The sequence below is a fragment of the Phyllostomus discolor genome, chromosome 2 (genome assembly GCF_004126475.2).
Source record: "Phyllostomus discolor isolate MPI-MPIP mPhyDis1 chromosome 2, mPhyDis1.pri.v3, whole genome shotgun sequence".
Classification (NCBI taxonomy): Eukaryota; Metazoa; Chordata; class Mammalia; order Chiroptera; family Phyllostomidae; genus Phyllostomus; species Phyllostomus discolor.
In genome coordinates this window covers 209,629,654-209,651,272 of record NC_040904.2, presented here as the reverse complement: position 1 = coordinate 209,651,272, position 21,619 = coordinate 209,629,654, and the positions used below count along the sequence as shown (strand labels likewise).

At 63.5% G+C, this 21,619-nt stretch overlaps 1 protein-coding gene across 2 annotated transcripts; it reads right to left on the bottom strand.

Moving 5' to 3' along the window:
- Positions 1–1,183: 1,183 nt before the first annotated feature.
- On the bottom strand, positions 1,184–20,374 carry GGA1 (golgi associated, gamma adaptin ear containing, ARF binding protein 1). 2 transcript variants are annotated; one of them, XM_028532936.2, is made up of 17 exons: positions 19,963–20,374; positions 16,319–16,403; positions 15,125–15,200; positions 14,027–14,125; positions 12,851–12,974; positions 12,304–12,404; positions 11,541–11,621; positions 10,088–10,228; positions 9,929–10,010; positions 8,561–8,668; positions 7,722–7,874; positions 4,926–4,990; positions 4,292–4,458; positions 3,693–3,871; positions 2,602–2,771; positions 2,264–2,374; positions 1,184–2,172 (listed from the first exon to the last, which is right to left on the bottom strand). In XM_028532936.2, exons 1-17 carry the CDS (start codon positions 20,003–20,005, stop codon positions 2,062–2,064), a joined length of 1,896 nt encoding a protein of 631 aa, XP_028388737.1. In that variant the 5' UTR covers positions 20,006–20,374; the 3' UTR covers positions 1,184–2,061. The 2 variants fall into 2 exon arrangements, with proteins under 2 accessions (XP_028388737.1, XP_035875490.1); XM_036019597.1 differs by lacking the exon at positions 19,963–20,374 and adding an exon at positions 18,981–19,365.
- Between the last annotated feature and the right edge of the window lie 1,245 nt (positions 20,375–21,619).

Here is a 21,619-nt window from a genome sequence, read left to right as displayed (position 1 = left end):
GCCAGAGCTGGAAGGACCTTGCTCAAAGTGACACGGCAAGCCAGGGGCCCCACAGGAGGCAGTCCTGCTCCCAGCGGGCAGTCACACACACACCCCAGCCCGCTGCCCTGACACTGCTCTCCACGTGGTGCTGCTGGGACCTTGGGGCGACCTTGCAGGGAATGTGGTGGTTCCACTTAGAAGGAAGAACCTTCCAACGAGTCTCTTGAGACGTCCCGAGTGTCCGGGTCTGCCTGGGGGGAGGGGAACTGGAGCTGGGAAGACAGTGTCCAAGGGTCCAGCAGGTGAGGAGCTGGAAGCGCCACTCCTGTCCCCTCGGCAGCATGGCACATGTGCAGCAGCATTCCCCACGCCCTGCAGTGTCGCTTGGCACAGAGAAGCATCCTCATTTGCCAAATAGAAGCTGGGGAGCCGGAGGTGCTGGGCTCTGGGGACCCCTGCGGGCTGGGCTGTCCTCCAGCACCTCTCAATGGCGCCTAAGGGAGGGGATTTGGTGGCGGAGTCCAAGCTGGGCAACGAGAGACTGGTTTCTTAAATGCAGGACTTCCCACTGTCTGCAAGGGAGCAGAAACGACTGTGGCCTGGAGGGCAGGCTCCACGCGGTGGGACCACACCGCCCCCTCGCTCAGCTCGGCGCTGGTTGGCTCTCAGCTGCAGCCTCTAAGCCACTCCCTCGGCCTGGACCCCAGCCTCCCAGTGAAAACACTGATAACGCCAGGGGGAAGTGCGCCCGCGGCGGGGGGTGGGGCAGGGGGCCCCAGGAAGGGTCCTCAGGCCTCTCCAGAAGCAAGCTGCAGCTGGCACCCTGCTTCCTGGGAGCAGCCTCTGGGGAAAGAGAGACGCCGAGGCCTGGGCCTCCAGGGTGGTGCTGCATCGCGGTTGTGTTTTGACGGCTGAGTGCAGCAGGAGGAAGTGAGCAGCCTGGGCTCCTGGCGGCCCGGAGCGAGCTCCGGCTCACTCCCAGCTGGGACGGCTCTGGGCCCGCCACAGCCCAGAGCCCTCTTTGGTGACTCAGCACCAGCCACAGGCCCCCAAGAGGGGCCTCTTCCTGTGCAGGGCCCCAGGGGTGGGGAGAGGAACCATGCCTGATCACCCAGGCAGAGTGGTCTGCAGGGCAGCCCGGGCCCTCCCACTCCTGCACACCTCCCGTCTCCCTCCACCTCAGCAGGGCCAGAGTCACTGGTCCAGGAAAAGGACGTTTTATTTCCATAAATACTCCTGCTCACACTCACACACTGACCCCACATCTGCCCACGACAGATGGCCGCCTGGAGACGAGATGCCCGCAGGAGGCAGATGGACAGAGGAAACGCTGAGGCGGCCAGTGCAGGCCCTGCCTCAGCCAGCGGCCCCACGGCCCCCAGCTGGGGCCCCTGCCCCTGGCACTGCCCTCGGACCAGCAGCCACCGAGTCCCCGTGGCTCCTCAGGAGGCCTGACAGCAAAGAGGCCCAGGTAGAGGGGGACCCCTAGAGGACAGGTGGGGATCCCCCAACCGGGCCCCCTGAGACGGCAACCCCAGGGCCGACCAGAAGGAAGAGCTGAGAGTCAAACCACACACCAAGAGTGCAAACAGCTGGGGGTGCAGGCGCCACCCCCGCAGTCACCCAGTTCCTGCAGAGGAGGCCTGAGCTGGTCCCTGGCTCCAGCATGGCCCCAAGTTATGGCTGGGCCTTCCCATAAGGCATAAGGACAGGCGGGGATGACCCCACCCCAGGCTGGGGTCGGGGCTGGGCCTGAGGTCCTGGCCCCCGCCCTGCAGCCATGCTTCCTCCGGCGACCCCAAGTCCTTCCAGGGCCACGCAGCCCTGCCCGGCTCCAGGCCCCCGCCTGCAGTGAAGTCCCCAGTAGTGCAAACCCAGGCCCGGCCTCCTGCTGGGTTTGGCTCAGCAGAGGGGGTTAAAGGAGGAGGGGGCCACTCGGGAGAGGGGAGAAGCACCGGGCAGAGGGGCTATGGCCACGGGGACAAAGGGTGTCCTGGGCCGCCACTGCCTCCCACGCAGGCTAGCCAGTGGCCAGTCCTGCTGTCCCCTCCTGCTCTGCTCTCCCCTCCCCTGCCCATTCTAGAGGCTCCCCCAGGTCTCGGGTGGGGGGAACTGGTCCACATCCCCCATCTCGTTGTAGGTCTGGTCGCCCATGGTGAAGAGGAGCTTGTAGCGGAGGCGAACCTTCTCCTGGGGCAGAGACGGCGAGGTCAGAGGGTCAGAGGCAGAGAGAGGGCCGCCCCCACCCCCCAGCAGGGCCCCGTCACAGCCGGGCCCTCACCTTCTGGGGGTTGGCGAGGAGCAGGACCTGGGTGATAGCCGAGGGGTGCACGATGGGGTTGAAGGCAGGCAGCTCCGTGCCCGAGGGCGGCTGCAGCTTCACCTTCATGACCTGTACGCAGGAGAGCAGGCGGGGCAGCGAGTCCTGGCTCCTCTGCCCCACCCCCTGAGGGACCGGGCCCAGCCCACCCGCCAGCTCCTCTTCTGGGGGTCCTGGGGCCCTGTCCTTCTACTCCACGTCCCCCAGGGAGAGAGAGAGAGAGAGAGCCCGCCCCCAGCTGGCCCCCACTCGGCCCCGAGTCACCCCGCCTGGAGAGGAGGGAGGCATGACCGTGTCACCTTGGGGACAGCTGACTGGAACACGATGTTGCGGATAGGCTGGGGGGCGGTGCTCAGCATGGAAACCACCACCACCAGCACGTCGGAGCGCCCGGGCAGCGGGTCGCGAGCGAAGTGGAAGAGGACCCGGAAGCCATGCTGGTCATACACGGTCACCGGCAAGATGCTGCCTGGCAGAGGAGGGGAGGGGGGCAGTGGGGGCGCTGGACTGGAGCCCGAGCACACCTGACCGGCTCCCACAGCTGGCTCACATCAGGGGCTCCTTGGTCGGCCGGGAAGGTGGGGACCGATTCACAAACTTAGGTCCTTGCCTCGACCCCCTAGGCAGCAGTGCAGCCAGGGGTGCAGGCTGGAGCCCGGGGGGGTTGGGGGGCAGGGGAACTTGCCGTGTGATGGCAGAGGAAGACGCCCAGCCGGGAACTCAGCCCCACGTGGGCCTCTGCTGACGCCACACACGTGGCTGCTTCCCGGGGTGCTGGGGTGAAGGACTGTGGGAGAGCTGGGGCCCCGTTCTCACGGTGTGACCCTGGGCCCGTCGCTCTGCTTCTCAGGGGCCATCTCACTGGCAAGATGACCTACACCCCCTGGGGACAGAGGGCTGGCGCCCCTGTCACAGTGAGTTCCCCAGCGGGAAGAGGCTGTGAGGACCAGCCCGCAGGTGCAGGGCCGGGGGCTGCCGGGCCCCCACTGCTCCCAGGTGGGGGAAGCCCAGACCTCGGCCTGGGTCCCTGTCCCGGTCTGGCTTTGTGATCTCCGGGAGGCCCCAAACCTCCGCGTCCTGGCCCTGCCTTCCCAAGAGAGGAGGAGCCGGGGCCACCTGTCAGAAGTCCTCTTGCCTGTGACCAGGAGTGTGCACCCCAGTTTTGCAGCCACTCGGGGACAGATGAGGAGGCTGAGTGCTGGGGAGGGGAGGGGTCTCGCCCAGGGCCCCCCCACCCAGCTGCATCGGGTGGCGGGGCCGGGAAGAAAGTCCCACTGCCCCACCTACTCCCCCAGAAAGAGGTCCCGAAGGGACGACGAGGCGGAAGGTGCTGCCGGGCAGTGGGCTGGCCCAGCCCAGCTGGTACCTGCCGCGCGCCCGCCCCACTCACTGGGTTTGATGGACTCCAGGGGCACAGTGATGCTGGCCAGCGAGAGCTCGGTCTGTGCGGCCTGCTGCAGGGGCCCGGGGGCCTCGGGGGACCTGGTGGCACTGGAGCTGGGCGAGCTGCAGCTGCTTTTATTCTGCAGGTCCCGGAGCGTGAGCCGGGGGGCTGGCTGCTGCTTCTCCCTTATTGGGGGACAGTGCATCGACAGGTGACTCCTCAGTGGCAAGGACATCAGTGACAGAGGGAGGCTGGGCTTCCTGTCTGTCCCCAAAACCTGTCTCCCTGACACCTTGACACGGGTGGCTCTTTGTCTCCCTCCCCCTCCCCCGCCCACTCGGGCTCAGTGTCCTCCTCACCACAGGCCTTGTCTTTTCCTGTGCCCAGACGCCTGGGGGCGGGCGTGGGAGTGGGGTGTAGGCCCCTCCCTCTCGCACACCCTGTGCTCTGCGGGACAGGCCCCGAGCCTCCCTTGGGCCCAGTGCAGCGCTGGGCACAAGGCGGCACCCCGCAGCTGCTGCTCACAGGGACGGCCCAGCACGGGGCCTCTCCCTGTGGGGCCTGGGACGGGGAGGGCCCCCACGCCAGCCCGGGTGCGCCCTCACCACCGCACTTGCTGGGATTCCGGGGGCAGCGACTGCTGCAGCAGGGTCTTCCCCAGGAGGTCCAGGCCATCCAGACCACTGCTCGCTGGCAGGGGCGCCTTCACAGGGGACCAGCTGTCTGCGCTGGGTGCCGGGGCAGGGGCCGGAGGCTCGGCGCTGTCGGATGACTGTGGGGCATACGGAGGTGTGGGGGGTGAGGCAGGGCTGGAAAGATAACCCCTGTCCTGTGCTGCCAAGGAGGACCCCTCCCCTCCCTGCAGATGATGCCTGGGGGCGAGCAGCAGGGCGGGGACCGCATTTCTGCCAGGCCCCACCCCTCTCACTCGAGGGCCATTAGTGGGTCTGGGACTCTGCTCAAGACACTGTCGCGTTCCACGGCACTCAAAGTCACTCTCAGGAGAGAAGGAATAATAAGGAAGCCCCAACTCAGCCCAAGGGAGGCCTAAGGCTGAGACTGCACGGAGGTGCGAGGACCTCGGGCCTTTCTCTGCCTGGGGACTGGACGGGTGCCGTGGCCCCCAGGCCCCCCCAGCCCAAGGCCCTGCCGCTCATCTCTCCTCTCACTTGCCCCGGGGCTGCCCGTCCCAGCTCCCCACCACCAGGAAGGGCCAGGCCGGTCCCTGGCCCCTCCTACCTGGAAGCTGTTCCATCCAGCTCCGTCCCAGCTTGGGCCTGGAGGGGGTGTGGGGTCACTGAGGCCTGCGGGGAAGAAGACAGAGGTCAAGGAGCTGGGTCCCGGGGCAGAGGTGAGAGAGCTGGGGAAGAGAGCCCTTCCTCTGAGGGGCTCAGCTCACAAGGAATCCCCCCAACTCCAGCACTTTCAGAGGGAACCAGCCAGAGCAGAAGTGGGAAGCACAAGTCCTGACCGCCTGCTCTCCAGGCCCGCACTTGCTTCCTCTCCTGCTGCTCGGAAGCCAACCCAACTACAGGCGGATTTTCCCCTTCGTGCACCAGCCGGCAGCTGCTGGCGGGAGGCTGTGTGTGCGTGCAGGGTGAGGGAGACACCCCGTGGGGTTCCTGACCCTGCAGGTCTAGGTGGCAGGGGTCGGCATCCTGCCCACCAGTGGCCAGCCAGAGGGCTGCCCTGAGTGTCAGAAGGGCACCATGTGCAGTGAGCGGGGCCCTGGGCCCAGGCCTGCCCCAGGGTCAGCGCAGCCACGGGCAAGGCGCTGGCTGGGCCATGGGGGCCCCGCGTGCACCATGCAGGGTGGACTGGGACAGACCGGGGGGGGGGGTCCCACCCGCCCTGGCACGTGCCGGCAAGGCTGGCCGAGCAGCGCCAGAGAGGGCGGTGGACCTCTGGAAGGCTGCTGATTGGTAGAAGGCAGCAGGTCGCCGAGCAGTCTGACCTCTGCCTGCTCTGAAGCACACCCCAGCCAAGTTCACCCCGGATTTTACCCAGAGGAGACAAGTTACCCTGTTTCAGCAAACCCTGGATAAGTGAGGCCCAGCCTGAAGCGTGACGTGACCGGCAAAGGCAAGGCGCGGGAGGGGCCACCATCGGGTCTCTCCCTCTGGACAGACGGCTCTGCCACCAGGGACACAGGTGGTAACAGAGAACGTCCCTCACAGGGTGTCACTCGTTTCCGACCCGGGTCTCACTTAATCCTCAAGACAACTGGAAAAGGCAGGAGTGGGGTGCTCATCCCTCTTTTAGAGGCGAGAGAGGAGATGCTCAGAGGGGTTAAGCAACTCGCCCAAGGTCACAGAGCCGGGAAGCGGCAGAGTTGGGACTTGGACAGAGCGTGGCCTAATTTCAGGAGTTTAAACACCACTGTCACTTAGCTGTGTGGCCCCCCACGGGTGACAGCCTCCAGGTGCCCCATCTGTAAAATGAAGACAGCGGCACCCGCGTCAGAGGATGCCGTAATAAACCAGACAGATCCGCCACTGCGCCCCAAGAGTGCCTCCCGCCCTCCCTGAAAGACAGGAAGTCCTCACTGGCGCCCCTGCCCTGCCCCCACCCCTCACCCTTCCTGCCACAGGGAACCGGTTAGGAAAAGCCCCTTGTGGCCCCAGGGCCTCCTCCACCCCGCAGAGCTGGGGTGCTGCCCGGGCACTTCTGGTTCCTGTTCCCACATTTTCTTTGCCTTTGAGAAGAAACCAGAGGAAGCTGGAGGCTCGCGCCTCTGCTGAAGCAACAGGGGGACAGGAAGTGTATGGCACACCTCGCCTCTTGTGAGGAGGTGGCTCTGCCACCACCACCCACGGGGGCGGGCCACGCACACAGCACACGCCCAGCTGGCCCTGTGGGGGAAGGTGAGGAGGAGCTGTCTGGCCCTGCCGTCCTGCACCTCCCTGTAAACAGGGCGGGACTGTTCGCAGGCCTCCCCAGCCCCTCCCCCGTGAGAACGGGCAGGTGGGTGGGACTTGCAAGCGGCCCTGTGGGCGGAGCCTCCTCAGAGGGGTGCTGGCTGGGGGACCCAGGGACCCATGGAGAGGAACAGAACCTGGTCCACCCCCCCATCCCTCCAAGCCCCCTTCTCCCTTTTCCAACCGGGGAGCGGAGCCGGAGTACAGACCGGCTCAGGGTGGGGCCTCGGAATCACAGCGGCCTGCAGACCCCCGTGCCCTCTTCCTGCAAGCCACCAGCCTTCCCAGCCTTCCCAGCCTTGCTCCCTAGTCTGCTGGCAGCCCCCAGTGTGCGGGGTGGGCGGAGGCGGGAGGTCTGAGACAGACCCCTTAAGCCCGGGGACCCCAGCGCTCCATGGCTCCTGCGGGTCCCTCGGGTTTGGTGCTCACTTCAGGACCGGCTCAGGAGAACCCGGTCTCACTCCTGGCTTCCGAGTCAGGCTCCCAGCACACCCTTCAAGATCCCTTTGACAGAGCCCGACCACGTCTCTATTTTTACATCTTCAGGGTACCGTGAGGGGGCTGCTCCTGCACCCTCCTGCTCCTGAGCTCCAGAAGCTGGGAACCCCAACCTGCCTGGCTGGCTGGGTGCTTCTCCCCGGGGGGGCAGAGCCCTGAGCCCACGGGCAGTGACACAGGCCTGGGTCACGCAGCGAGGCGTGCTCTGGCGCAAGCTGCCCTGGCGCTTCTGGGCCGGCGCTCTCTCTTCCTCTCGGTAGGTGGGGGCGCAGCTGAACTGCTGCCTGGGCAGCACCCAGGGCCGGGCTCCTGTCACCTGCTGCAGGGAACCTCTCTCTCTCTGCGTCTTCCCCTGGGGCCTGGGTGTCGCTGGCTTACCAGGTTCAGGGCTGGCCAGGCTCACCCTTTGACTGTCTGACCTTGCACAAGCTCCTTGATTTCTCTGATCCTCAGCTTCCTCAGCGGTCAAACCGGCCCCATGCTCCAGAGCACATGGGCGGGGCGGGGGGGGGTAGGGGGGCGGGGGAGCCACACGCTGACCCACCAGGCTCCGCAGGCAGCAGCATCGCCCCCACCTGCAGCCGAGCCCACCCTCCTCTGCGCCCGGCCCGGTGCTCACCCAGAGACATGAGCTCATCATCAAGCAGGGAGACGGAGGCGCTGGGCTGCTCGGGGCTGGCCTGGTCCCCAGGGCAGGAGGGCCTGGCGGGGGAGGCGGTGCCCGTGGGAGGGAGATCCAGGCCCGAGAGGTCCAGCAGGGCCGAGGTGCTGCCTGGGGCGGGAGAGGGGAGTCAGGCACAGCCTGGGGGAGGACAGTCAGGTCCTCGGGGTCCCTGGGGGTGGAGGGGCAGAAAACTGACCCCCAACCCCTCACAACTCTTCTGCCTCCCCCTCCCCCTCCCTGGCCACCCCCGGTCCTTACGCCTAAACCTACCCACCGAGTCCTTTCCTCAGCACGCGCTGCTGCTCCTACCTGGAATGGATTTCCTACTTTTGTCTACTGCCTCCCACCCTCCGAGGCCCTGCTCAAACCCCGCTACTTCTGTGTCTCGTCCGGCCCCCACCTCTCCTCAAAGGACAATTCTAACGGCTTCTGTGGTTCCCTGAGCTGTCACTTCACCCCTATTGAAACTGAGCTGGAATGTTTATACGTCAAACCCTCCCTACCACCTTCTGATAATTAAACTCAGCCTTGGGGGAGGGCGTTAAGACAGGTCCTGATTTGTCAGATGAAAGAAAGGCCTCCCTTCTTCTGCCTCCCGCGGCCCCACGCAGCCTTCCGCCCCCCACAGCTGCAGGCCTGGCACAGAATCTCTCCCTGGGGGCCTCCCCATCTCAAGGGGCCAAGGTCTCCCTGGCGGCCACGGCCACCAGCTCTGGGACCGTCGCACCGCCCCGGACTCCCTGGTCCCCTCTGTCCAGGCGGGCCCCTCCCCAGCTCCCCTGCCGCCTCCTCACCGGGGATGGAGCCGGCAGTGGCCTCTCCGTTGACCTCCTCACCCCGCACCAGCTGCTTGTACAGGTTGATCACCTGTGTGAGGCTGTCGTTGGCCTGCAGGATCTCCGCTGGAACGGGCCGGGGGGGGGGCTGGTGTGAAGGGAGGTGGGGGCCTCCGGAAGGGGACCAGCACCCCACACCCATCCCAGAGCTCAGGAGGGGGCAGGGCGGCAGGGGTCCCATCTCGTCCACTCAGACCCGGGGCCGCCCCGGGGCAGTGTGGGGGCAGCAGTGGATGAGGGAGAGCAGGGGCCTTGGTGCTTGGCTCGCCCCTGCTCAGGCCCCTGCCTGAGGCCCCTGCTCTCCCTCATCCACTGCTGCCCCCACACTGCCCCGGGGCGGCCCCTGAACACCTGGCACGTTCCCTGCTCTGTCCTCCACACGGCTCTGAGGTCTAGATAACGCCCCCCCCCCCGCCCCCCATCTTGGCGTGGCTTCATCCCTCCCTGCCTTCAGGTCTCTACCCAAAGGCCCCTTTGGAGAGGCTTTCCTTAATCCCACCCCGCACTACGCAGCCCCTCCCTGCTTGCTCGTCTCCACGTCCCTGAGCACCGCCTGACAAACGGCCACTGCTGAGTCCTGGGTCCATGGTCTGCCCCCTGGTTCATTAGGCTACAAGCTGCACGAGGTTGTGGCTTTTGTCAAATTTGATCACTGCCACATCCCTGAGGGAGGAGGAACCTGTCGGGCACACACTAGGCCCTCGTCAGTACCACCTCCTGGGGAGCCGAGGCCTGGAGGGACCTGAACCCAAACAGCAAGCCTCTTGGGGGGGGCCGACCCCGGGCCTGTGGGAGGCAGTCAGTGAGCTCCTGCTGAAGGCGGGGCTCGGGTGGCACCCAGACCCATGCCCATGAGGCCCTGCCGATGTGGGAGCAGAGAACGGGACCGGACCCTGATCTGGGGCCCTTGCAGGCGCCGCGGGCCCAGCTCTGGAACTGCGCAGGCCTGTGGGTTCATTCTCAGTCCGTGACCCTCAGCAGGGAGGCAGTGTCTGCAGGGAGGGTCTGATCTACCCTGGTTCCACCACTGCTCTGCTCCGTGACCCAGAAAAGTCACTCCCCTCCCTTGGCCCCTGCTGTGGAACGGAAGGATTTTCCCTCCTGTGTAGCTTGTGGGCAGTCAATGAGGTGTCTGTAAGCGGCTTGGCCCTGAGGGTCCCTCAACCACGTGGGCCCCTGCTCTGGGCTTCCTTCCTCACCGCAGAGAAACCAGGGTCAGTGCTGGGGAAGGGGGCCCCCTGGTGGTGGCTCCTTCCAACTGCAGGTACTCAACAGGGCCTGGGGGAGGTGGGGAAGGAGGTGGAGGGATGGGCCGGCTCCGCTCACCTAAGGCCTCGTCATTGTCCTCTGTGTCACTGGCCAGTCGGAAGAGTGTGGGCCGCATCCGCTCGCAGCGCTGGTACAGTTCCTGGGGGTGGCGGGGTGGGGAGGTCAGGGCCGGCTGGGGCCCTGGGGTGGCCCGGGGCAGGGTGGAGACGGGCGCACCTTCATCAGGTCCTCACTGCTGCGGGCTGCAGCGCCGCCCTGGCTGTGGCTCATCACCATCTCCGTCAGCAGCTTCACGTTGTTGTTCACTTCCTCAATGGCGCTCACCCGCTTCGAGATCTTCTCCATCCGCTTCTGGTCCTGGGGAGGCATCGGCAAAGGGCGCTGGGAGCTGCGAGCCAAGCACCGCCCACACCACGCTGTCCGCAGAGCCCCCCGTGCCCGGGACAGGACAGTCTGGTCCAAGAGGCCCTGGGCCAACCCGCTCACTTCCTGTCCTCCTGTCCCCCTGACCCAGGCCTCTGCACGGGCCCCTAAGAATCCCCTGGGCCCTCGGCCAGAATCTCCAGACACGGCCCAGGCCCTCCTCCACACTGGCCAGGGGATTCTGGAGGACCAGGGCCCGGTCCTGCACCTGTGGTTCTCCGTGAGCCTTGCCTTCCTCGAGTTTGCCCCTCGAAAGGAGGTTCCTGTACTTGAGAGTGAAAGGCCTCAGAGGTCACCAAGGGCCATTTGCACGCTAGTGCAGTCGCCCCTCTCAGTGTCTGTGACGCCTGGCAAATGGTGGGGCCTTGAAAGGCCACTGCAGCAAGTGCCCCTGCGACCCAGGCCAACCCTTCTTCCCACGCAGGCTCCCCGCCCCCGGCGGAGGGAAAGGTGGGCTTGTGCTGTGCTGTCCACTGCCTCGCCCTCCTGGCGCAGGGCGGGCCCCGACCTTCTCCCGGCGGAGGGTGTGCGGCTCGCCTCTGGGAGACCACCCAGAGCTGCCCTCTGGGTCTCTGGACTGCAAACCTTTTTGATGACTTGCCTTTGTCAATGAAAAGCGTTTTAGCGCGCACCCATAATATATGTACACAGATGGCCCCAACTCAGGACTCTGATGGTGCAACGTGATAGGCCTAATACGCTGCGTGACCGTCAAAAACAGGCTTTGGGTCAGGTGACTTTGCCTAGCTCTAGGCCAACGAGTGTTCTGCGCATGTGTGCGGGGGCTGGTCGAGCTGTGCGATCAAGTTCGGTGGGTTAGGTGGATTAATCATGTCTCGACTTACACTATTTTCAACTTACAGCGGATTTATTGGGGCACAGCCCCATGGCAAGTCAACGAGCATCGTATTTATTTATAAATTAAACGCCCATTATTCTCTCTCCCTCTCACATGCACACTCCAAATGTAGTAAAGCCTAATTTATCTCATTTCTATGGAGAGAGTCAGCCTTGCAGAAGCCCACCCATCCAGGGCAGATGAGCTCGGCTGCTAGGAAATTCTTCCCTCTAAATGGGGGACCTGGCTCAGCTCACCGGGGTCCCCCAGAGTCAGCCAGCCACCTCACTGCCGGGCCAGCCCCTTAGTGGGGTCGCTGCAGAGTTCCTCACACGCGCACGTGCAACCCCACCTCGGCAACCCAGCCTCCATCCCGCCTCCTCTCTGGGCCCTGGGCCCAGCCATCACCTCCTGCACCATCTCCTTGATGAGTTTGTTGGCCGCTCGGAGGTCCTCGGGGTGGGAGCTCTTCAGCAGGCGGGCCAGCATCTGCGAGGATGGACAGAAGGCAGCAGCGATTGTGATGGCAGGGCCTGGGCCTCGACTCCCGGGCCGGCTCCTCCCTTCCCGGCTGTGGGGCATGTCACCGAGGCTCTCCGAGACACGGCGAGGACCTGCTGACACCTGCCGGGGCGGCCACAGGGCAACTGGGATGCTGCACTCAGTGTCCCCGCCAGCTCCCGGCAGAAACAGGTTCTCAACAAGTGGGGCCGGACGTTCTGCTAGCACCGCTCGAGAGCCGCTCGGAAGGGCGCACGGGAAACGGAGCAGTGGGTGCTCCCCGGGGCTGCACTGGGTGGAGGGGCGCCTTTACTTTTTATCTCACTCCTTCGGTGCTGTTTAATCTCTTGCCTATGGACACGTTTCTTTAACAAAAAACTAATGAAATGACTGTTCAAAGGGTCACAGACGTACAGACAAGCAAACTCCTGGTCGCCCTATGAAACGCCCCCTAACCAGCCTCAGGGACACGAGGCACACTCGTGTCGATTACCTGCAGGGGCGCTGCACAGGGGCACTGGGCATGCAGGGAGTGCCCAACGGACGGCGGCTGTCACCCGCTACAGTGGCCATGCTCACCCTGAGCCTCTGCTCCAAGGGCAGGGCAACCTGGGACTGGAATTCTGTGACCCCCAAAGTGGGCCCCGGAGCCCTCACCGGCCCGTCTCACCTTGGACTTCTCCTCATCTTCGAAGATCACATTCTTGGGCCGAGGAGGAGGAAGGGGAAAGACGGCATCATCCGGAAGCTTGGGGTCGGACTTCACTATCCCTGGAGTGGGTGGGCGGTGGGGAGGCTGTCAAATGGGCCCGGGCCTGGGCCCAGGTGCAGGGGGCGAGGCGGGGACATGGCCGGGCCAGCGCAGGAAGGAAGGGGGAGGGCAGTCTTTCTCCAGCGTGCTGGCCCTAGACCTCGGGGGACCAGGGCCCGATCCTGACCTGCCGTGCTGGACTGCATGGGGAAGAGTCTGGACGCTTATATTTTGAAGCCACCCCATGGGAGCCACTTTCTAAGGAGAAGCCTGACCCGAACCCACCTTCTCTGCACCCAAGTAGCCTCAGGCAGAGCAACAAAAAGGCCTCACTGGCCATACGTTCTTAACAAGTTAAAGGGCAGGCCCGTGACACTGTGGCCAGAAGCGAGGGTCTGGCTTGCTGCAGCCCAGCGCAGGGGGGAGGGCAGGGGCGCGGGCCACGCCCGGGGCTCCGGCGCCTCACCCTGCTTCTTGAGCATCTGGTAGGCCTCTGCAATCTTCGCCTCCTCGGGCAGGCCGACCGTCCAGCTGTACAGGAGCTCTAAGATCTTGTTCTTCACCTTCTCTGACGTCCGAGAGCCCAGATACTTCAAAGACCAAGGGGAGAGGAGACCCTTGACATTGGCTGACCTCGGTCACTGCAAGCCCAGCCCCAACCCCAGCCCCAGCCTAGTTATCTCCCCAGAAGCCCCTCGGAGACCTGGCCTAAGGGTCCTCACATCCCAGCCTGGTGCAGACGGAGCTCAGCTCTGTCACTCGTCAGCTGTGTGAACTGTGTGCCTCAGTTTCCCCACTGCTGAGTGTGGATGGTAACAGTGGCGCTGTAGTGAGGATGCAGAGCTGAGGGACGGCCCCGTGCCTGCCCATGTAAGGCTTAACTCTGTGACCTCAGGGAGGAGGAACCACTGGACTGACCAGGGGAGGGGCAGCCGTGGAGGTGCTGGGCCCCGGGCCCCACTCGGCCTCCCGGCAGTAAAGCAGGCTGAGGGAACCGGCTTTCACACCCGCCACCTTCTGGGACAGCGGGGAGGCCAGCCGGGCCCTTCAGCCGCTCTGGTCAGCAGGTCTGAGTGAGGAAGGGCAAAGGGGGTGAGACCTCACCCAAGGGGCACCACACACGCCCATGACCTACGGGAGGACTCCTCCGGCCAAGCTGGGGGTGTGGCCCATCTGGACCCAGCAGGCCCTGTCGCTCAGGTTTGGGGCCTCAGCATCCAAAGCCTTATAGGGGCCACTCTTGTGAGGTGGGGACGGGGAGACCCTCCACTACAGACCCAGGGACCCAGGTGGGCCCCATGCCGGGTCTACAGGGAGAGACCGCGGACCCAGAGCAGCCCGTGCCGGGGCAGCTGCATGCACCCTGCAACGGTCCCTCCCAAGGTGCCTCCCTAGGTGCTGAGCGGCTCCAGGGCCGGCCCACCACCTGCTGGCGGAGGCACTCGTCATGCACAGCAGCCGTCCCGGGCTCTGCCGAGCGCGGCGGCCCAGGAGACAGGGTCTGCGTTTGCGCCAGGTCTGAACTCTAAGGGGGCCGAGGCAGCAGCAGGCGTGGGAGCCCCAGCAGGAGACCCCGGGGTGAGGCGCACTCTGCCGCCCCCGTCTGACGGCGCGGCTCTGAGCTCGGGCTGGGAGCACCCACCTTGGGAGACACGACCTTGATGAGCTCGTTGAGAAAGCGGAACTTGCCCACCTCATCGTGGAACCTCTTGCCGCAGCTCTTCATGCATGTTTCCAGCACCTGGGGGGGGGGGGTGCGGGGACCCCCAGGGAGGGGAGGGTCAGAGCAGGCGGCCTCCCTCCCACTCCCCCGCCAGGGCCCGGGAGCCCGGGGACGGTATCATGAGGGAGAAAGTAACTGGTGAGGACAAGAGGACTCTGAGGGTCAGAGGCTCGGACACCGATCACTCCCCTTGTGGGGGGGGCGGCCCCGCCGTAGCCCCTCCATGACTTGGCCACACCGGAGGGCCATTCGTGGATTATTTTCTTACTATATTCCTTTGATTGTTTCTTTAGACTTACTTTGGCACCCTCCACCTTTGTCTTACCCTAAGCTACATATCTGTGAGATCAAAGGACTAATATGCATTTGAGAAAAAAAATGAAAAAAATCAATGTGTTAAAACAAACACGTAACTACCGAAAGGGAAACAGCTCATTACCATCCCCACCCCCTGAAATCGGCCTGGCTGCACAGCTGGCTGCAGTGCGGCCGCTGCCCGGGGCACAGACGGCACAGCCCGCAGTGTCCTGCTGCTACGTCAGCACAGCTTCAAGACCCCTGGCCTGGGCCCGAGTCCCTCCTCGCACCCGCGCAAGGAGGACAGCGCTGCCCCGCGTCTGGTGCGTCTGGAGATACCGACGGGCCGGGCTGACCCCGCCGCCCTCCTGGGAGCTTTGGAAACACGCAGACTCCTGGGTGCGGGGCTCCAGTTCTGACTCAGCAGCTCTGGGGCGGGGCCCGCCTCAGCCTCCTGGAGATCCGAGGCCCAGCTGGAGTGGGGGACCCCGGGACCCGATGACCCTAAGGGGCTTCCTTCTGCAAGAGACCCTTCTGGGATGGGAGGCCAGCCCACTGGATGTCATTGGACCTTCGGGGCTGGCCCAGACCTCCATCCTAGGCCGCCTTGGCACAACTCCAAAGAGTCTGACGGGCCCCTGGACACGTCAGGCTCAGCCTCCCCTGGTGCCCCCCATGGGGTCAGCGGCCGGCCGGCACCCTTTCCCTCCTCCTCCTCACCGTCAGGGCCTGGATCGCCTCCCACTCCTGCGGGGACTGGATCTTGTGGGCCAGTAGCCGGGTGGCAAGTGGAGGCCTGGGTGAGAGCAAGAGACAGAGCCGGAATCGCCACAGAGCTCAGGCGCCGCGGGGCAGGGCCGCCGCACGGCTCCGAGAGGGCTGCGGCTCTCAGCGGCTTCTGCAGGGCAGGTGTGAAGGCCCAGCTCCTGCCCCGGGTCGAGGACAAGGCCGGAGACTGTGGCACGGCAGGGTGGGACCAGGCAGAGAGCGCCGGCTGGGACCTTTACGAGGTGTGAGCTCAGGCCCTGGCCAGCTCTACCAAGGACTGTGACCTGCCATGTCCTTGGCTCGGCACAGGGACAAATATGGAACGATGACCACGGCCTCCAAGGGCCCAGTCTGGGAGCAGAGCATGACAACGTGCCAGGAGACACGGGCAGACGTAGCTCCCCGGGAGCTCCAGGCGGTACAGGACACTCTGCTGGGGGAAACCCGGGCGGAAGGGGTGCTGTCTTCCACAAGACCATAAAAGCCGGTCACCAGTGACAGTAGCGGCCAACACGGACCGAGGGCTTACGATGGGCAAGGGGCCTCCCACGTATTTCCCTGCCTAAGCTTCACGAGAGCCCTTGGAGGTGGCCGGCACTGGGGTCCCCCTTCACAGCTGAAGGAGCAGAGGCTCAGAGGTAATCAATGACCTGCCCAGCTAACAGAGGGGGTGGGAGTCGCACCCAAGCAGCCCGCCTCCAGAGCACACTCATGCTGCCTGTGCGGCCTCCCCGCGTGGTGCGGTGGAGGTGAAGCGCATCGGGCTGTGCTCCCCAACCTTCAGCACCACCTGGGGCAGCTGCTGACGCATCCACCCCAAACTCCCTGCCAGGCCGTCTATTCCAAGCCCGCGGGCAGCCCCAAAATGTGTTTTCGCAAGCTCGGGACTACCATCTTCTCTCTGTGAGATCTTGGGGCAACTGCTGAGTCCCTAGAGCCTCAGTTTCTTCACCTGTACAATGGGTCCAGCAACGGCCACCTCCGGGGGTGGTCGCTACCAGCACTCAGAGTGCCCACCGCTGGCAACAGTTTGTGAGCACGTGAAGAGCAGAAACATCTCTGATGGAGGCCAGCATCTGCAGCCTGCACAGCAGGCACACCGTGAGTGTCACTGAGTGTGAGCACAAGAGGGGGACAGCCACCTACCCCTCCAAGTCCTCGTTGAGCTGCTCGCAGAAGCCGTTGATGCTGTCCCAGTTCAGCTCCTTGTTCAGGGGGTTCGTGGCTCTGTCTGCGGGAGGAGAGAGGGCCCGTGTGACCTGGCAGAGGAACCCCTGCCTCTCACTCCCCACCCCAGCAGCAGGGGGTGCTCAGTACAGGGCATGTTGCCATCGTCTCGAGGCCCGAGTATTGATGTGTCATTTAAGTCCATGGACGGGAAAAAGCCCATCCCCTAGCTTCCCCTCGCAGCTTCTCCCTGAAGGGTTCCACTTTTAGAGACTATTCTGGGGCTGTTCCCCTACTCCCCGTCGCCCCACCCCTATGGCTCTAAGTCTGCCACATCTGATTGCACCTCTGATTCTGCTCCTGGAAACGGCACCCCCACAATTCTCAAGGAATTGATGCTCAGAGGAGATCCAGAGGTAGGAGAAAAACAAACGCACAGTTCCTCCCTTGAGGGTCCGCCCAGCTGGCTGATGGGCCGAGGGAACTGGGCTCTCGGTACAAGGAGACAGAGGGAGGCAAAGGAGCCGCGGGCACTGGAGGAGGGGACTCAGCTGAGGCCGGGATCAGGGGAGGCTGCCTGGAAGAGGCAACACAAGCAGGGACTGGAGGGAGTTAAGCAGGCTGGGTGTGCATGCCTGTGCACAGCGCAAGGGCTGTGTGAGATGTAGGTAACTGGGCACAGGGTGGAGCACGAAGGGCCTTGGTAAGGAGTACGGCTTAGGTGTCACCTCCTCCAGGAAGTCTCCGCTAACCCCCACTCCTGCCCAGGCTGGCACTGCCCCATTAGCTCTTTTGTCTGTGTCCCTCAGACCTGACCTTGATCTCGGGCCCAGCTTACCACCGTGTCACACTGGCCAGGTGTGTGTATGCCCTTCTCCCCTGGTAAACCAGTGCAGGAAAGAGGGCTCAGCTGCGGGCGGGCAGGAGCGATAAGGAGGGGGCGGTAAACAAGGCCAAGCGGCCACTTCCCTCGCCTCCGACACTGGCTAAAAACAACCAAGTGGGTCACAGAACTCTCCCAGGCCTCTGTTTCCCCATCCGTGAAGCCGGACTGAAATACGGACTGATTTGGGATGACGAAGTACTTCACCCAGGACAAGGCCGAGGCGGCAGCCAAAGGCAGGTTTTCACTACTTCCCCCGAGCCTGTCTCCACGTTTCACCCTGTCCCAGCCAGTTCTACCCGAGCCCGAGCCCTGGGCCAGAGCCACGGAGGGAACACAGCTCGGGAGGTGGGGCAGAGAAGGATCTGTGGACAGAAGGGGGCTGGAGACCTAGCACGCGGTGGCTGCCCGCTTGGGGTCCTGTGCTGCAGCTGGGGGCCTGGAGCCCTGGGAGCCCGGGGCCCCGCTGCCGTCCATTCAGCTCATGTTCACTCGGTAAGTGTTCTGAGTGCTGGAGCCGCTGCACTGGGCAAGACCAAACCCTCCCCTCCTGGAGCTCACAGCCCAGCAAGAGACACGCTGCTCAGGCAAACAGACCCACACAAAACACGGTATACCGGTGTGAAGCGATGTAAAGACAAAAAGAAAAACAGAGCAGGGGAAAGGTATGGAGAGGGTTGGCGGGGGCGGGGGACTACTCCCCGGCGCAGCTGAGCAGAGATCCGAATGAAGCGCTTTCTCTCCGGGCACACGCCCCTGCTGCGGGAGCCCTGCAGAGCCCTCCGGCCCTCAGAGGAAAGAAGGCCCGCGGACCGGCCAGGGTACCAGCAAGAGGCACCTCCCGTTTAGTGTGGCCATTGACTCTGCCTCGTAGCCCCCCAACACGACCTGAGGCTGGTGAACACCAGTCTGAGGTCAGAGAGGATGAGGCTGGATACTAACCCCTCAATGCCACCCGGATGGGGGACCCTAAAACAGGAAGTCCCTTCAAGTGTCAAAGACACGTGAGCCTGACTGCGGACAGAGGCTGGGTCTAGAGATAGTTCCTGAGTCAGGAGCCAGCGAGGAAGCAGTGGGGTCACGAGACAGGCCCTTGGAGGGAGGGCTTCTGAGTTCAAGGAGATCTGACCAACTTCTCTGGCCCTGGCCCCAACCCCCCAGTCCATCCTGTTGATGCGGTGTGGGCGGGGGGGGGGGGGGGGGCACTTTCCCTGACAGGCAGCAGGGGAGAACACCTCCAGGGAGGGAGGGAGGGGGGGTGTTTCACAACTGGGGGTGACTTCACTGTGTCCCTCCACAGTGGTAACAATGTTACCGTTTACCCACCAGAAGCTACTTTTTAGCTCTACCCACCAGAAGGGAAGAGCTTACAGTTTCGCTAGGGCACAAAGGGGAAGAAGAGAAAAACAGTGTCAGTCCCAATTTACTGGGGTCCAACTGCTGCCCAGCCCGGGTGTCCTGATTCTTCTGTTTCCCAGATCAGGCTCTAGTCTCCCATTGTTGCCACACCCAACACCATTGTACCATCCAGCCCTCAAGTCCTTCTGCCTGTCACATCCTTCAGCCAGGGCCCGACCCATCCGAGACCTGGACACTTGTGGTGTTCTGGAACAGTCTTAATGGCCGCTGAGTGCCTCCTTTCCACTCTCCCCTGACCCCCCCCCCCCCCCCCCCCCCCCCGCCCTGCCAGGGCAACACGGAAACATCCCTGGAGAGGCTGCGGTTCTGGGGCTAACCTCAGGGTTCAACTCTGCTCACCCTGCGTAGCTCCCTGGTGTGTCCAGGGTTAAGGGGCTGAGCTGAGGGTAGGCCCAGAGGCCGCCCTGAGGCCCCAGCACAGACATGGGTCCAGCACCGGCCCAGGGAGAAGCAAGCCACAGCTTTCTCCAGGGCAGAGTCCAGGAGTGGGGCTGTGAGAGGCAAGGATGTCAGCAATGGAGGGTAGGGGGCTCGGGTGGAGGGTGCAAGTGTCAGGGCTCCGAAGCCTGAGCAGGAGTCGGAAGTGTGTCTGAGGATTCGGGGAAAGGGGTGCAGGGACCTCTGGAGGAAGTTCAGCGAGGACAGGAGTCTTGAGTGGCAGCGCACAGCGAGGGGCTGGGCTGAGGGTAGGGACACAGAAGTTGAAGCGATTTCTGGAGTCAAAGACGGGCCCTTTCACGTCTGTAGGGTTTGGGGGTTCCTTGCTGTGTGGCCAGAGCTTGGAGGATCAGAAGAATCAGCGGGTCCTCCCTTTTTGGGCAGGGGAAACAGGCAAACCTGACAGGAGCTGCAAGCTCAAGGATGGGACAGGAGGGAGCCACGACATGCAGGGCCAGACAGTGAAGGACTCGGGCCCCGGACAGGTGGGTCCTTCCCGAGTCTGAGGTGTAGCCCTGCGTTCGCTTGCTCCCTCTCGGGACCCAAGGAAATGAGTTGGGGGGTCTGCTCTTCGGCGGACAAGTCTGGGCCTGAAGGGGTCGGAGGCTGCTATCTCCGTCCCGGGACTTCTGGGCTCAGGGATGCGCGCAGCTCCCTCTTCGCCGGGGGTCGCAGCCCAGGTATCTGATGGGTGGGCTGCCCAGCTTGGAGGACCTTACTTCATCCCAGGGTCCGAGGAACCCGCTCGGGGTGCCGCCCCTCCTGGGACAGGGGCGGGGCGTGAGGAGGGGGCGTCCCGTACCCCGCCCCCGCCGGGAAGGGGCCCGCCTTGCGCCCCCCGGTTCCGGTTCCGGCCCGGCCCGTGCCCCTCCCGGACACTCACTGATTCGTGCCTCCAGAGTCTCCGGCTCCATCTCCGGCTCCATCCGCCACGGGCCCCCAGCCTCGGCACCGCCCCCCGCCCCCCCTCTGCTCTCGCGGGACCTCCTCGGCACAGCCCTCCACCGATTAAAGGGGCAACGTTCGCCCGGATGCTCCGGAGTGGCGCACGCCGGCGCTCGGTGCCATAGAGATACGAACGAACTCGCCTAGAGTGTCACCTGCTGTCCTAACCCCTCCCCCAAGCGGCGTCTACGTCACGGGCGGGACCCTCCGCCTGCCTTCTGTTCAAGGCACTCACACTGGAGGAACTAGGGACCCAGGGCGACACCATGGAAACCCTACGGGACGCTCTAACTCGTTCCGCCTCACGGGGACGCCTGTGACCGCGTCCAAAAGAATGCCCCGCGACAATATTTCTGAGGGGCTCCGAGGTCACTTCCGGGGCTGTGAGGTCACTCCGGGATCCCTGAGCGTGCACTTCCGCTTAGTTGATAAAGTGGGCGGGTCCCTTAAAAGGGCGATGACATTTGTTGGCTGCTGTGACCGTAACAAGGAGTCAAAATTTGTCGATTGCTTACAACGGTCCAGGCATTGTTCTAAGCTCTTTTGCACATCGATACATTTACTTCTTACAACAGACCCAGGATCCAGATAGTTTGTCTAAGGTCACACAAATGTCGGAGCCTGAACCCCGTACCACTTCCTGCATTCCTTCTGCAATCATTTAATGCACGATGCATTTGCTTTGCTCTGTGACGGGCATTGGAAAGACGAGGACATATTTATTACACAGTGTGATGGAGGAAGTCTACCGGGGACTGGCAACTCAGGAGGCGCTCTACCGCAACCCGGAGCCTGGGGGATAAGGGGCTTCTTGTCAGGGCAGGTTTCACGGAGAGATTGATACTTAGCTGAAAGACAGGTTTCTCCAGGTAAACCTGGTGTAAAAGGATATTCCAGGTGTGTTGCGGGGGAAACTTGATTCTCCTTGCTGATACAGTAAGGATTACAGATCAGCAAGTCTGTTAGTACGTAAGCAGGGTTTATTAGCGATACGTGGTGATGGGAGAGAATGAACCTTGCTGAGGTGAGGGAGAAAGGCATGGGCTTGGGCAGTAAAAAGCATCAGGTCTTTGGTCTTAAGGACTTACAGAACTTGCAGGATGGGGGTGAGGGAGTTGCATATAGATGGGTGGGTGAAGGCAGTGCCAGCTTCCCCCAGGGACGGACGTGACCTCCTAAGTGTAGGTATGTTGAGGCTTGTTAGCCCAGAATCTTATCTTGCTCCGGACCACATTTGTTCATCTTGTTGTAAAACAGATACATGACAGAAGGTGGTTAATTAGAGTTGAGGTGGCTACCCCAAGTTATTTATGGGCTCTCTCTGTAAGCACTGGGGACCCCCTTGTAAAACAGATAGTGACCAGAGGCAGGCAATTAACCAAAGTTGTTCCATGGGCTTTTCCTTTGTGCACTGTGGACCCCCAACCACCTTCCTCCTCCCTGCCTTGGTTTACTATCGATCTTGCCTAACAGATGGAGGGAACCAAACGTTTCAGGGCTCACAGGGGAGAAAGGGTATGGAGTTCAGGGAATTGAAATTATTTCAATATGGCTCTGAAGGATGTTGGCCTGGAATTAGGCCCTAGCGAGATCAC

Coding starts and splice junctions, on each gene's coding strand:
- GGA1 (XM_028532936.2), bottom strand. CDS start 20,005: ATGGAGCCGGAGATGGAGCCGGAGACTCTGGAGGCACGAATCA. Junction 12,405..12,850: donor CCAGATGCTCAAGAAGCAGG/GTGAGGCGCCGG, acceptor CACCCACTCCAG/GGATAGTGAAGTCCGACCCC. Junction 2,375..2,601: donor TCCAGTCAGCTGTCCCCAAG/GTGACACGGTCA, acceptor TCCTGCGTACAG/GTCATGAAGGTGAAGCTGCA.